The 15378-nt window shown below is 29.2% G+C and overlaps 1 protein-coding gene across 1 annotated transcript; it reads left to right on the top strand.

Moving 5' to 3' along the window:
• The first annotated feature begins 5134 nt into the window (after nt 1-5134).
• On the top strand, nt 5135-5747 carry LOC129287662 (ethylene-responsive transcription factor 13-like). The gene has a single exon (XM_054923884.1). The coding sequence runs from the start codon at nt 5159-5161 to the stop codon at nt 5702-5704; it is 546 nt and encodes a 181-aa protein (XP_054779859.1). The 5' UTR covers nt 5135-5158; the 3' UTR covers nt 5705-5747.
• The last annotated feature ends 9631 nt before the right edge of the window (nt 5748-15378 follow it).

Below are 15378 nucleotides of genomic sequence, written 5' to 3'. Positions count from 1 at the left end.
GCACATGCATAATATTATGTGGTGGAGACCAACTAAACACTGAAAATCCTCAAGCTGTTGGTTTTCAATACCTAACATGCAAGCATAATTATCAGCTATAATATTTACTTATCAAGGAATATTAAAATGAAAAAAATATATGTAAACTAACCAGCCAAACTATGGGTTAGGGTCAAAATATGTTTAAATCTAAACAAGCTGTGTTTTTTGTCAATCTGACCTCTACCATTTAGTAAGTTGACAGGTTTGACTCATATTACTAACTCTAGTTGTTAGAGCAATATCGTCTTAATTAAATTAAATCTAAATTAAAGGTGGGGAGATAGGAGGGCGTTGATGAATTACAATAGTTTCCTATATGTTTTTTCTTTGATTCAAACTTTGATATTGAAAAAATTGTAAAATTAATTAAATATACAATTATTAAAAAGGAACTCGTACGTACAATTTTCATTTATTAAATTCAAAATAAAGAATATTGTTTTAAGAAATCCATTCATTTCATGCCACCTGAACTAATAAATAATAAGTAGTGACCAAAAAAGAATATATAAGTTATCTTTTTACTTTCATTAATAATAGGAAAAATGATAGAAAAATTTTCTTAAAATATGTAAATGACAATGTGGTCCCACAATTGTGATAATTATTCTCAAGTCCTTGGAAAATTTTTGACTTTTTTTAAATGAATATAATGCCCTCAATTTAAAATAAAAAAGAAATAGAACAATGATTAAAAAATTTGCAGGACGAAACTTGTCATTTGGTATCATATTCAGTCATTTTCAAAATAAAAATAATAATTACTTAAATCAAAATAGTCACTATATTTATAACATTTGGACTTCAGTGATTAAAAATTTTGCAAAGAAAAAGTTTTAATTAGTTATCTCATTTTAGTAAATGCTAGAAGAAAAGTAGTTATTATTTAAACTAAAAAGTTACTAATATTTATAATACTTGAACTTTAGTGATTAAAAAAGAATAAAGATGTGTTTTTGCTATTGAAATATTTTTCAAGAAGTATCCAACACCCTAAATTATTTGGTGTAGCATTTTTGCCCTTAAAGTAATTAAAATATAGTATTTTTCACCCTGACATTAAATGCTTACAAATAATAGTTAAATTATCTTTTCTTACCCATAAAGTAATTAAAACATAGTATTCTTTACCCTGACATTAAATATTTACAAATATTTGTTAGATAGTTAAATTACCTTTTCTCACATCATATTAACAATCATCATTTATTATTTAATGCTGGAGTGGAAAATGTTACATTTTAATTACTTTAACGGTAAAAATGTTATACCAAATAGTTTAAAATGTAGGATGCTTCTCAAAAAATACTTTAGTGGTAAAAAATACACCTTTACCAATTCAAAATTTGTGCAGCAAAACTTGTTATTTGCTATTTTATTTTAGTCATTACAAATATATAGAAAAAGTACTCATTACTTAAATTAAAATACTTATTGATATTTGAAATTGAGATGATTATAGTCAAATTACAAAAGACATTGATGTCCAAAAGGTCCAAAAGATTTGAAAAGAATTATCAATTTTGGAGGACCTTATTGGCATTTGTATATTTTAGAGAGATTTTTTTATCATGTTCTGTTAATAATTTTATTAAACATTATTTCTCTCTCTTCCACATGTTCTCTCTAATGAATATGTTTATATTTTTTTGGAAGAATAGTCAAAAATATTATTAAACACAAATAAAAAGATTATTGCACAAATAAAAAGTATTATTAATATTAAAAACAAATATGTTTATTAAACGCTGAGTGCATGCTAGAAATTGACCAAATCAGTAATATTCTTTCATACGACTATATTACTATATTAATTATTTTCTAGATGGGAATGCAGAAGAATCAATATATATATTCAAATGCGAAAGTTAGTGAAAGTTTATACGTCCAATACAATGCACGAACTAACAAACACATAGTTAATATATATTCTCCTGATTTTGTAGAATATTTTCAATCATTTCATATATTTTAAAAAAAAATTAGTTTTTTATATAATAAAAAATGAGATATATTTTTATTTTTACCCTTAACCCTAACAACTACATTAAATATCCTTATACTAATCAAGAAAGTTTGTAAAAGTAATTTAATTATTACAAGATGTTTTACATTTTAGATAAAAAGTTGCTTCTAGAAAGTGACCTCCAAATAGGACCAGAGGAATTAAAGATAAATATTTAAGTGGCTTTTGTACAGATAGCCCATATTATAAGACCAAGTAAAAGAAATAGCCTATCATTTCTTCTTTCAAAAATGGCCTTTTTAATATTTAAATTATAATTAATTTACAAAATTTCTCTTTTTAATATATGTTTTTTTCAAAAACCAAGAGATTCAAAATGCAAGAAATCTCTAGAATGAGAGAGACAAATGTGAGAGAGACAAACGCAAGATAGCAGGGTAGTGTGAGTGAGCCACAATCAAGATAGCGAGAGACAAATGCAAGGTGAGATACAATGATGAAAAGGAGCACGTCGACGGGAAAACAAAGCTACAGATTCATGATCTTTATTTTATAAGTTTAGGTATTTTGATTCTCTGTGATAAGCTAAGAGTCCAAAATTTTTTGTGAACTATATTTGATATGTTTTAAGCAAATGATTATATATTTTTCGTATTACTAATATGTGATACTATATCATTGATATACGACTGTATATCAATTAAAAACAAATTTATATCTGATTGTTTCGTTATATTGATATACGATAATATATCAGTGATATACTATTATATATCACTGATATATAATAGTATACCACTGCTATCTATGCCATATCAGTAAAAACTTATCAATTTATTTATTATTGATATATAGTTGTATATCTATGATGTAGTATCGCAAATTAATAATGGAGTTTTCTCTTTAATGTCTAATGTCCTCTTCATAATATTTGAAAAAAATTGAGAGGAAGAGAGAGGAAAAACTCTGCAATAAATATGGCGATCCAAAAAAATCAGATCAAAAATTTTGATGAAGAAAAGCACTATACGAGAAATGAATATGATGATCTAGAAAAATCAAATCAAAAAATTTGATGAAGAAAATATTCAGGGATAATAAATCAAAGATAGAGCACGCACAATATGATTTTTTATGATAAAAATAAAAGATCCAGTCAGTTAAAGATTACTTAAATCAAATATATTCTGTTTTTAATAATAAATTTATTCTGAAAATAAAAAAGAAAAAATAAATCTAATTGATTTTATGATTAGGCCATATTTTAAAATATTCAAAAACCTCATGCATAATTTATGAAATTTATATTTTTTGAGGTCATTGGGCTAATTTTTCAATATTTAATTTCTAAATAAGTTAATTAACGATAATGAAGTGTGCTTATATTATTATTATTATAAGCTCAGCTCCTTACTAACCAACGAAAAAGGGCATAATCACATTATGAATTCTTCAACTCGCTTAAACCGAATTCTAATTTTTCCTGACAAGCTCAGTTACAAGTGAAAAAGAAGAATACACACACACACACACACACACACACACACACACACACACACACATATATATATATATATATATTATACATTAATTTTTTAAATATTTTATTTAAACATTGATAAAAATAGAGCGGGAACTGGATTGTTTGATTTTACTATTGTTTTCAAAATATGGTTTTCTATGTTGCATACACTTTTTATTAAAATTAAGCTTAAAATAAGTTTCAATAATATTTTTCTAAAAAAAGTTAACTTATTTTTAAATTTTATTAATATTATATATTATATAAAGTGATGTTTAAAATCAATAAATATAATGAGACCTATAATTTATATATTTTAACGTTGAATTTTTAAAAATAAAGGCTGACAATAATAAAATAAAAATTAATAATTTCGATCAAATATAGAAGACCATATATTTATTGAACAATGGTCGTACTACATTTTACCAATAAAAAATAGTATGCATTTTAGGGCTAATTTTCTCCAGCAATATAAAATCGTTTCTCTAAAATATAAAATTATAACCGGATCACATTATTTTCCTGCAATAAGTTAATTTAAGTAAAGTACTCTCTCTGTTTCTTATTACTACTATGAATAATCTTTTAGAAATTTCTTGGTATTTATAATTATTAATATAAAATATTTTATAAAAATTAAGTGAAAAAAATATGAATTATTTTAAAAACATACTCGCATGTCTGATTCATTCATTTAGTTGATACCTTTGACTTTAAGGTTTAAAGTTAGAAGTTATTATTGCAATTTTTGAAAAAGTCAAGACTGTTAACTAATTTCAAGCACATTTCTTAATTCGTACGAGTGCTCATTTAAAAACATCTCATATATAGGAGATACGACTGGAAAGTATGGTTTATTCACAAGAAATTTAAATAACTCATATTTTAATTATTAATTTAACAGAATTAAAAAATCTCATTAGCCGCCGCCATCTTCGGAATATGTATATACGCCAGGCCATCTTCATTCTTGAAATGAAATTTAAATCGTTCAAGTTTCCTTCATTTGGATTGAGTTAAATATTCATTGTTAAAAATTGAACACCATTTTTTTAAAAAAAATATTGTTGTCACCTCTATATAATATAAAGTCTTAAAAATAAGTCATATTGTTCCTAGCTCATGAATAATGCAACTCGTTGAAGTTTTTTAATAATAATAATATTATTATTATTTTTATAAGTATTTTATCAAAAAAACTATTTTTTATACATATAAGGGGTAGGCTTCAGTCTTCACCGACAGTAGAAAATATCTCTCCGGAGATATTGAGAGTAATATGTAAATTTTTTTTTAACTAAATTGTTATATACAAAAGAACTGAAATTCAAACCCTAATAATTGACCAAAGCACTTTGCTCTCCGTGGCCGTCTTTTTTTTTTTAATAAATGCATTAATCCACATGCATACATATTAATTTATCACGTGAGTTAATTTGTACGTGTATTTGAAATCTTGAATTCAACCAAAACGTGGGAAGAAGAAGCTTCAACGAAATACAAAGTGGCTAGGGGTTTTTTTTTTTCAACGTACCAGTCTATAAATCCACCCTCCGCCGACAACACCGACAACTTTATCATCTTCATCGATTCATAAAAGCACACAATCCTCTTCAACAAGATCCATGATTAAGCATTTCAGCGAATCATACATGTCCGGATTCAATTATCTCTCTTATCCTCAACATTCTTCCACATTAGCAGCAATCAGGCAGCACCTTCTCGGCAACGAAATGACCGACCAGCTGCCTCCATCTTCTCCAGCAACACTTTCCGACGACATCTCATTGCACGGCCAGAGCTCAATGTATGACAGTCATTGCATCAGCGAACTAGTAGTTCCTGATGTTTCCACCATTAATAACAATATCAGTGCAGATGCTGCAGTGGCGCTTGAGGGTAACGCACCTCCAGTTGAGCGGTGCTACCGGGGTGTTAGGAGGCGGCCTTGGGGGAAATACGCAGCAGAGATCAGAGATCCGGCTAAAAACGGCGCTAGGGTTTGGCTCGGAACTTTTGATACAGCTGAGGATGCAGCTATTGCTTATGACAGAGCAGCTTATGAGATGCGTGGAGCTAAAGCCAAGCTTAATTTTCCTCTCCTTGTGGGCTCCAACGTGTGGGATTTCGGTTCGACCGAGCCGGAAGCGGGGCATGGCCGGCGGCGGTGAGGAGTATTCTTCAAAGCTTAAGCGGATAAGGAAGAGTGAGGCCTGAGAATGAGAGAGATGAAACTGGTGTAAATGTGGGTTAGGGGTCTCTAATGTGCTCTTCTCTAATCACTCTTATAATGTTCCAATTTTTCAATTTCATTTTTTATTTTTCTTTGAATTATTGGCTTCTACATAAAATAAAAAAATATTTGAATATTTTGATATCCCAAAATGGTGAAGATTTGCATTTTTTATGATTTTTCAAAAATAAAAGGCTGTATTTGTGATATTTTTCTTTAAAAAATTACAAAAAATAAAAATCTTCACCATTTTTGAACATCAAAATATCCAAATGTCTTTTATTTTATATAGAAGCTAATGATCCAAAGAAAAATAAAAAATAAAATTGGAAAGTTGAAGCAATACAAAGGGCATTAAAGAATGGCACATTAATGCCCCTAGCCCTGTAAATGTTGTTATTACAATTTAATTGGCTGTATTCTTTTGTTCATTGGGCTCTCTTGGCCTGTTAAAAGAGTGTAAACATCAAAATTACGTTCAAGGTCTCTAGTTTTTACTAGTGCTTCCCCACATGTTATTATTGGCATTTCCTGAAATTATTACAATAGTTTAAGGTACTTCAATGGGTTTAAATTTGAATTTTAGATTAAAATATTAAATTTAAAATTCTTATATTTAAAATTTTTTATTCGAGTAGTGTAAAAAAGTTTAAGGACGAAAAAAGAAACAAGCTGAGAGTTAAATTGCATAAATGGAATATTGAAATTAAAGTCATGAGCTTTATACATTTGCTTTTCAATCAATGAGAGGCGAGGACAAGGTGATCAATAACAAAGGCACACCAATAGTAAAACCATGAAAAGAATAGTAGGATAAAGGAAGAGCTCAACTTAAAAAATTAGTTTAAGAATTTCTCACACTTATAAATCCCAATAAATTTGTAAGACTTCTCGATATGGGATTCATGATGCGGAGTAGCTGAAATTTTAAATAATTAAAATCTAGAGGGAATTTAAAATTAAAAAAATAAAACATGGACTAAATGGAAAAATTAAATCAAATCTAAATCCAAATTCTTATGGGTCGAAACACAACATAAAAGATGTCAGGCATAATCTTTGTCATACAACAAATAATAATCTTTGCCGTATAGAAGCAGCTAGGTCTTTCTTCTAGACTGTTCGAGTGTGGAAAAGTTCTGGTGCAGACTATGGGAGGTACTACGTGAGAGGCATGATCGCCATGGGTCTTGTGTGAGTGGTCTTAATAATAATGGTAATAATGGATGGGCATGTGTGAAAATGATGAAATTTAATTAATCATGTGATTCGTATTTTTATAAGTCGCTTGCTTGCTTTAATTCTTCTTCCCTGGTTTTGTCAATTCAAACAAACATATCATCATGGAGCGTTGAAATGTTAGGTACGGCAAAGAAAATATAGAATAATTATAGTGTAAGTAATGCCTTAACATGTTTGGTAACACCTAATGATCACCATTCAGAATTCTAGATCGGATTAGTTGTGGTGGCTAATAGTCTTGAAAGTATCGGATGCCAAAGCAAAAAAAAGGGGGGGAAATTCTTCGGATTTGGTTAGATAAACATTATTGTTAGTAGTTTTATAGTCTAATTACATAAATGCTTTAGTGTAAGTAAGAGGTTGGGAGTTCAATCACTCTTATAACTTAGGCTATTAGTACTAGGATCTCTAGCTAAATAAATTTAAAAAAAATAAAAAGCAAACAAATTGTTCAATTTGGTGAAGAGGAAGATTGGAAGTAGGAGATATATCGGTTCATTTTAAGAAGAAGAAGGCACAACATTGGAATTGGAATAGAAAAGGGAGAATAACAATGAAAACCCAAGACAATGAATTTTTTACAAGTAGGTCCTTGATAAATTTTTTTGAAAAATCAGTTATAAATATTAAGATGTACCTAAATATAAGAATTCTAACGTAAATAAGACATAAATTCACCAGTACAAACAGGTTAATCTACACCAGTTAAAATAGCTTATCTAAACTGGTTTTATAACCGGTGTAGATAACTAGCAAGGAAATATGATTTTTTTTTCAAAATTTCTTTATCTACACCAGTTACTTTCCAATAACCAATGTAGATATATGGTTATCTATACTGGTAGTGGTACGAATAGGCCAAACTCCTATCAAAAGTTTACGCCTTGACCTATTTTAGACCCAACCCAACCTATTTACTAAATAAACTTAGCTCAGGTTCAGGCCTTTAATTAGATTTATTTAGTTAAATAGGCCAAACTTATTTTTTCAAATCCTAGCCTGAGTCCAACAAGGTGGCCTATTTAGTATTACACACACACACACACACACACACACACACACACACACACACATTACGTAATATATCACATGCACATTAATTTCACCATTGGATTTTTAATCAATCAATTCTTCTTTGTTTCCAGTTATGTTTTCAATCAAATTAGACTTATATATTAATTTTAATGTTATTACTTTATTATTGTATTATATTAGTAGTTGGTAAGTCCTTTTAATTATTATATATTGTAATTGATAAATCAAATTATATATAATATACTAATAGTTCTAAGGTATATTTGAGACTTATAAAACTAAAATGAGAGCTTATTTAAAAAGTTTGGTTTTAAGTAGGTTTTTAGGTCAGGCTAGGCTCAGACCTCTAGCTTACCATACAGGCTTAGGCCTATTTAGCCAAAGTCTAACTCAGCCTAACCTATTTACACCTCTATTAACACGAGTTACGGACATAATTAACTGTAAAACTGTCCAAGAGGGGGGTGAACTGGGCTAATTAAAATTTAATTCAAATAATGCAGAATTAAAGATAAGTAAGAAACAATATCACCAAACAAGGCTGGGTGAAGAGAAGAGAAGCTTCACACGAAGAGTTTATCCTGGTTCAACTTTATCCACTTGAGCCTATATCCAATCCTTAAGGCACTCTTGAGATTTTTCACTATATTCATTAAGATTAAATTGGGCTCTTATTTGCCACAATACAGTACAGACTTCTTACTAAGTTTGAAATTCTCCCCTTACAAAGGTGATCAAAAATTTTCTTAAGCTCCACGAGCTTAAATTCCTCTATTTTGTATATGAAAAATAAGATAAACAGAGTAAATTCAAAAATGAACTACTATTGTTAAAGTCTATCTTAAAAAGAAAATTTACAATCAATGAAGCTCACAAAGACAATAAATATCGAAGCAGGAAGTTGGTTATATAAGATTGCATATTTTGTAAAATCACTTCTCGGTGTCCGCTTCATAAATGAGTCATATTTATAGTTGATGCTGAGGATAAATCTGTTAGACTCATGTAATTAGCCGTTTGAGTGTCGTTCTTCTTCTCTTGTGTTTCTTTGAGAATAAGATGATAAAATTTGCTTTACGGCAGAGTTGCTTGTTTTCGGCGACTTAAGAAAAGTAATGGCTATATGCACTTAATATTCTGACAAAATTACCATTGAGATGAAAACTAGAAGAAAGAATGCTATTCAAGTATAGAGAAAAATAAAGGAAGGAGTAAAAGTATAAATTGACCTGAGAATGAGTTTAGAAGACTTCTAGATGGAAGAATATGAGATCCCATCACTTAGATTATGAAAGAGATTCAAAACGAGTGAGCTTCAATTTGCACAAAATAGAGATTGAAAAAACAAAGCATAAATCTTCATTATTGTACCAGTATAGGCAAAAACTCATATGAAAAGAAGTGCTACGTTAATATATGAGTGAAAAGAATTTGTAAGAATTGATAAATGCTTAATCCAACCCAAAGTTGTGTTAAAAAGAATTTTAAAATATGTAAGAATGTTAACACAACACTTAGAATAAGAAGAGAATAAAAACGTGGAATGGAAAACACACAGACACTTTTAGACTACGGATTGTTTGATTCTAAGAGTAGTTGAAACACTTGTTGGAAATTAGAAATAGTCCTAAGAAATTAAAATCAAGTTAAATGCTTAATCTTTAAAAAGAAACTCAATTAGATCAAATACAGATTAAGCTTCTAAGTTTCTTGATAATATAGTAACAGGGGATAATGAAAAATCATCATTAAGAGTTTAATCCAGCCAAAGTTGTGTTTAAATGATTTTAGAAGTATTATAAGGTTAACACAACTCAAAAAAAACTGAAAAGAACTGATATTGAATGAGTTTCGAAGAGTTCGTAAACAAACACAAAAAACAGAGCATGAAAAATGATGTTTATATCGAAATAAGTGAGATTATATGTTAAGAGATCTTTTGTACTAGTATAAGAGTGCTTTACACGGGTATAAGATAAGACTAAACTCAAAAATAAAGGTTTATACCGGTATAAAGGGCTTTGTACAAGAATAAGGAAGAATTATATGGTTTACACCGGAATTGCAGGCACAGTTATGGAATAATATTTGTCAATTTGTAACAGTCATAACTCTTTCATTTTGAGTTAAAATTAGACAAATGACATATCGTTGAAAATCTATGGATGTCTAGTTTCCAAAGAAATCAGATTCACTCGAAAATTCAAAGTATTTTGAGAGATATGATCAAAAAGGTGAGCAAAGGTCAAGGACGTTTTACAGGGAACAGGAAGCTTCAACAGTTAACTTTGAAAAATCATATATATTTTATATGAAATCCATTTTGAACGAAATTAAGTTCTTTGGGAAGATGTTCAAGTCTATTTTCAAATGAATGAAGTTTCACATTAATAGGATTTATATATTAAGAAATATAGAGAAAATACTGATTAAGTGTTAAAACCAAATACATCTAAAACTCTTAATTCAAAACATAAATATTAATAGCATAATTTGATTCAAGCTAAAGCATTTTCAAAAACCAAGATATAATCAAGAAAAGATTTGAGATAATCAAATACTTATCTCGATAATAAATTTAAGCTTTGGATAAGATGACACAAGGGAATAGGGAGTCAGAGATTAAACATATAGACCAATACTCTTAATTGCCATTAACACATATTAGTATCTTTGCAAAAATAAAGTCTTCTCTATTTTGTAATCATCAAAATCAAGGTTCAACATTAACCAGTGTGGGTGTATAGATAACACTGGTTATGGACATAACTAGTGTAGATGTATAGATATTTACATTAGTTATGGCCATAACTGATGTAAATAATGTAGTTTGAAAAAAAAAACAAGGTTCTCGTTTCTTTCATTTACCTCAACCATAGTAGGTTGCAATTTAAAACTTGCATTATAATCAAATATTCCAACATCTAGACGACCAGACAAAATTCAATACAATCAAATATTATTCAAATAAAATGAATTGCAAATTTTGTACAATTCCTAACAAAGAAAACACAAATAGTCAACTTAACTATCCTACATACAACTATATATACCAATGTTTTCTACAATTACAAAATTACACAACTCACTCTTCGAAAGGATGATTATTATGAAGGGCTGACATGAAGAGTTCCCAATGTTATCTAATTTGATGGATCTTTGAATTTGAAAATGGAGACAGATCATTGAACATCTAAGAAGATTAGGGACAAGGAAATTAACTTAGAAATTCCAAGAAAAAAAATAGATAACATCTAAAATTAGATTTACCTCCTCAGTGAACTTAGTCAAACCAACCATGATGATATTGTATGCATGTCTCAACACATAAAAGCCGCACAAATTAGTAGGGGCTTGCCAACAACTCTGTAAAATAACACAACATTGTAAAAATTATATTCAAAGAAACGCTATCATCAAAATTACATAAAATAAAAACATATACTACTTACTTTTGGTGTTGTCTATATAGGATCTTTTGCATCACGTGGGGCCTTGCCTAACTGGACTTGCTGGCCAATCCTTGTAGCCTTATCATCAATATAGTTAGTAACTTAATCATAAAGAAAAATGTATTATAAGACTTTTTAAGCACACTTACTACTCACAAGACTTCTTCATTATCAGATTGAATTTATAATACAGAGAGCAAAAAAAAAGGATAGAATTGCTCTTCATAGAAAATACTATCAATTGCCAATATGCACTACAAAAAAAATAAGGGATAATTACGAATAGGTCCTACACAAGGAATTAATTACTACAAGATCTATTGACAATTGAACTAAATTGCATCGATAATTGATTGTGTTGTCAATACAGTTTACTCTAATTGTCAATAGACTTTGCAGTAATTAATTTTCTTGTATCAGACTTTAATATAATTCTCCTAAAAAATAAAGTGACTTAAGTAGATATTCGATACCATTACAAATAAATTCAAACATATTTACTTATAGATTGAGAAATATGGAAAAGTAACACTTCTTGCGCCTTCATTGAGCCTCTAGTTCATGTATGTCTCCTTTTGCCTCTTTAGTGGTCTCCTTATCATTAATGTACCACAAGTGAAGGAATTTGTATTATTTGTCTTTGCCTGAAAAAAACCAACAATTGATGTTAAAACCTATGAAAATGAAAACAAGTTAATTTCAAGAGTTGAATTTTTAAATTTCATTTAAATTTACAAGACACTTACATCATTTTAATTTGAATTTTCGCCATAATTAGGTCAATATCAATGATAATCCAACATAGATCTTCATTCTCTATAAAAATTTCATAGTTGTTTATGCTAGCAAGTTCAGGAACCGCTATAGAATACCTAAGTGGAAATGATCCACCACATGCAATCAGGATAAATCAGTCTCACAAACTTAGCTCAACAATTGGGCTTTCGACCTACTTTATTAGATGATAGGGTTTCTTGTTAAACAAAAAAGTTAGTAAAATATACTTAAATATAAAGAAATCGTTACAATTAATAAAATTTGTTATCGAGTCTTGAGGCTTCCTAATAAGCCTCTTTGGCCATAAGCAAAAAGTGCCATTGGCATCTTTCACTGTTTTGATCTCATCAGTGGACAACAGGATAGGAGTATCATTAATTTTCATCCCTCAATGATGACCTTCATAACATCTTCTTAAACTTTATGGAAGTGGTATTTTGACCCCTCATAGATGCGACCGCATGCTAATAAGCGTTTATTTAGATCCTCCACATACAAACAACATAGTTACTCTTAGGAGCAGGTTCATCCTCTAAAGGAAGTGTAACAATGTTGCTCCCTTTCTTCCTTCATCTTTTGCAACTTGGCTTTAAGAGTAGCCTTAATCTCTGCCCTTGCCTCAGCCCTTGATTAAGCTAATATAGCATTTAGCTCCTCCCTAGTCGTGAGTCCTGAAGGATGGCATTGACGAGGTGGTCCAAATACATCTCTTATGCTCACCCCTAATCTGAATCCCCTAATACATTCAAGATGCTCTTTTTTCCCAATAGCAATGATCAGGATGTCATTCCTTCCCTTTAGGATGAATGATCCTTTGGATTACTTTTGTTTAAACCCATCTTTTAACATACAAATAATAAAAAATTAGTAATTTTTCTCACCTTTTTTGGCTCTAAGGTGTGGAAGTTAGTTTGATCAACTCGAATGTAGTGCAACCCGGGCATGGCCACCAGCGACAATGAGTATTCTTCAAAGCTTAAGTAGATAAGGAAGAGTAAGGCTTGAGAAATGTGAGAGAGAGAGAGAGAGAGAGAGAGAGAGCAAATAAGGAAGAGTGAGGCTTGAGAAATGAGAGAGAGAGAGAGAGACTAGTATAAATGTTGTGATTATAATTTAATTAGTTGTATTCTTTTGTTTATTGACATCAAAATTACGTTGAAGGACTCTAGTTTTTACTAGTGCTAGGTTTCCCAATGTTATTATTACAATAGTGTAAAGTACTTTAGTGGATTTGAATTTGAATTTTAGATTAAAATTTTAAATTTTAAACTTTCACATTTAAATCCATGTATATAAAATTTTTTGTTTAGATGGAGTAAAAAATTTTTAGAGGTAAAAAAGAAATGAGATGAGATTTAAATTGCATAAATAGAATATTGAAAGTCATGAGCTTTATACATTTGTTTTTCAATTGAAGAGAGACGAGGATAAGAGATTAGAGGAGAAGTGAAAATAACAAAGGCAGGCTGATAGTGAAAATATGAAGAAAACAAAAGGGTAAAGATAGAGATCATATCAAAAGGCTATTTTGAAAGCCTCTCACACATATACACCTCACTAAACTTGTGAGACTCCTCAATGTGAACACATAATAACTGAAATTTTAAATAATTAGGGTCTAGGAAAAATTTGAAATTACAAAAAAAAATAACAATAACAATAACAACAACAACATCAACATCGATTTGGATAGACTTTTATGTATTCAAATGAAAACTTAGTTAAAATCCAATTTCAAATTCTTGGACATCCAGAGACGTATGTAAGGGGGATGCTCCCTCCCGATTTCATTGGTCCCTTCGAATTTCTTAAAAACATTTTTATTTTACTTGTTAAAAAATATAAAAATTAGTGTTGATCCCCCATATTTTAAGTAGTTTTCAATTTTTGCCCCCTCATGCATTGGTTTCTGGATTCATCCATGTGTACATCCAAACAAAACATAAAACATATGTGGGCATAATCTTTGTCATACAACAAATCATAATATTTTTTTAATTGGTCGTGGTGGCTAATAGCCTGGTAGATATGCAAGCAATATATATATACATATATTTGGAAATTCCTTAGATTTGGTTAGATAAACATAATTGTTAAATAGTCTCATATATAGTCTAGTTGCATAAAAGGTCTTGCGTAAGTGAAAAGTTGGGGGTTCAATCCTACTTATAATTTCAGACTATTAATACCAAGCTCTTTAGCTAAATAAATTAAAGGGGGGAAAAAAAAAGCAAACAAATTGTTCAATTTGTTGAAAAGGAAGGTTGTAACTAGTTGATATATTTGTTCTTTTTACGAAGAAGGTGCTAGATTGGAATTGGAATAGAAAAGAGAGAATGATAATAGAACTTCAAAACAATGAATTTTTTACAGTGAGGTCCTTAACAATTTTTTAAAAAAATTAATTATAAATATTGATTAAGACAAACATAAATTTAAGAGATCTAACTGCAAATAAGATAAATAAATTTTAAATATAACTCTCAATTTGTAATTAGAATTTTTGTTTGCAACCGTTCGAATCAATATTTACAATTTATTTTTTGAAAATCTTATTAGGGATTTAAGTATCATAAATTTTAATTTTTAAGATTTTATTGTCATTCGTCCAATAAAAATATTGCCTATTTAAATTGGAATAGATATAATAGAAGTTGCAGGCAAATGGCTTTTTCTTCCAAAAGCTAATGAAGTTAGGCCCAAAGAAACAATTTGTACGAACTTTTGAGTTAGGTTGCATTGCATTGTTATTATTCAACAACTAAAAATACCCTTCAAGCTAAAGATTCTAATAGTAATTATACATAATTTTATGAGGAGAAATTCTGAATAAACTCAGATGAGTTGAAGATGAAAACATAATTGAGTAAGAAAAATTACTAAGTTGGTGAATCCTGGCTAACAACAATAGTCTAACAAAATTTGCTCTCTAAAATTTGCTCAACTATCATTACGGAAGACAAATGTTTTGCTGTGAATTTCATTTGCACATAAAAGCTGATATGAAGACATACAAAATTATTATAGAAGCCAATTAAGTGAATGTTTTGTTGTGAATATATACTAGCTAACAACATTCTAACAAAAAGGTCATAATTCATAATTT

This window comes from Prosopis cineraria, unplaced genomic scaffold, assembly GCF_029017545.1.
Source record: "Prosopis cineraria cultivar Desert tree isolate PC_DT_omini unplaced genomic scaffold, ASM2901754v1 PC12, whole genome shotgun sequence".
NCBI classification, from domain to species: Eukaryota; Viridiplantae; Streptophyta; class Magnoliopsida; order Fabales; family Fabaceae; genus Prosopis; species Prosopis cineraria.
The sequence above is the reverse complement of the archived record's forward strand: the minus strand, read 5'-3'. Positions and strand labels throughout refer to the sequence as shown.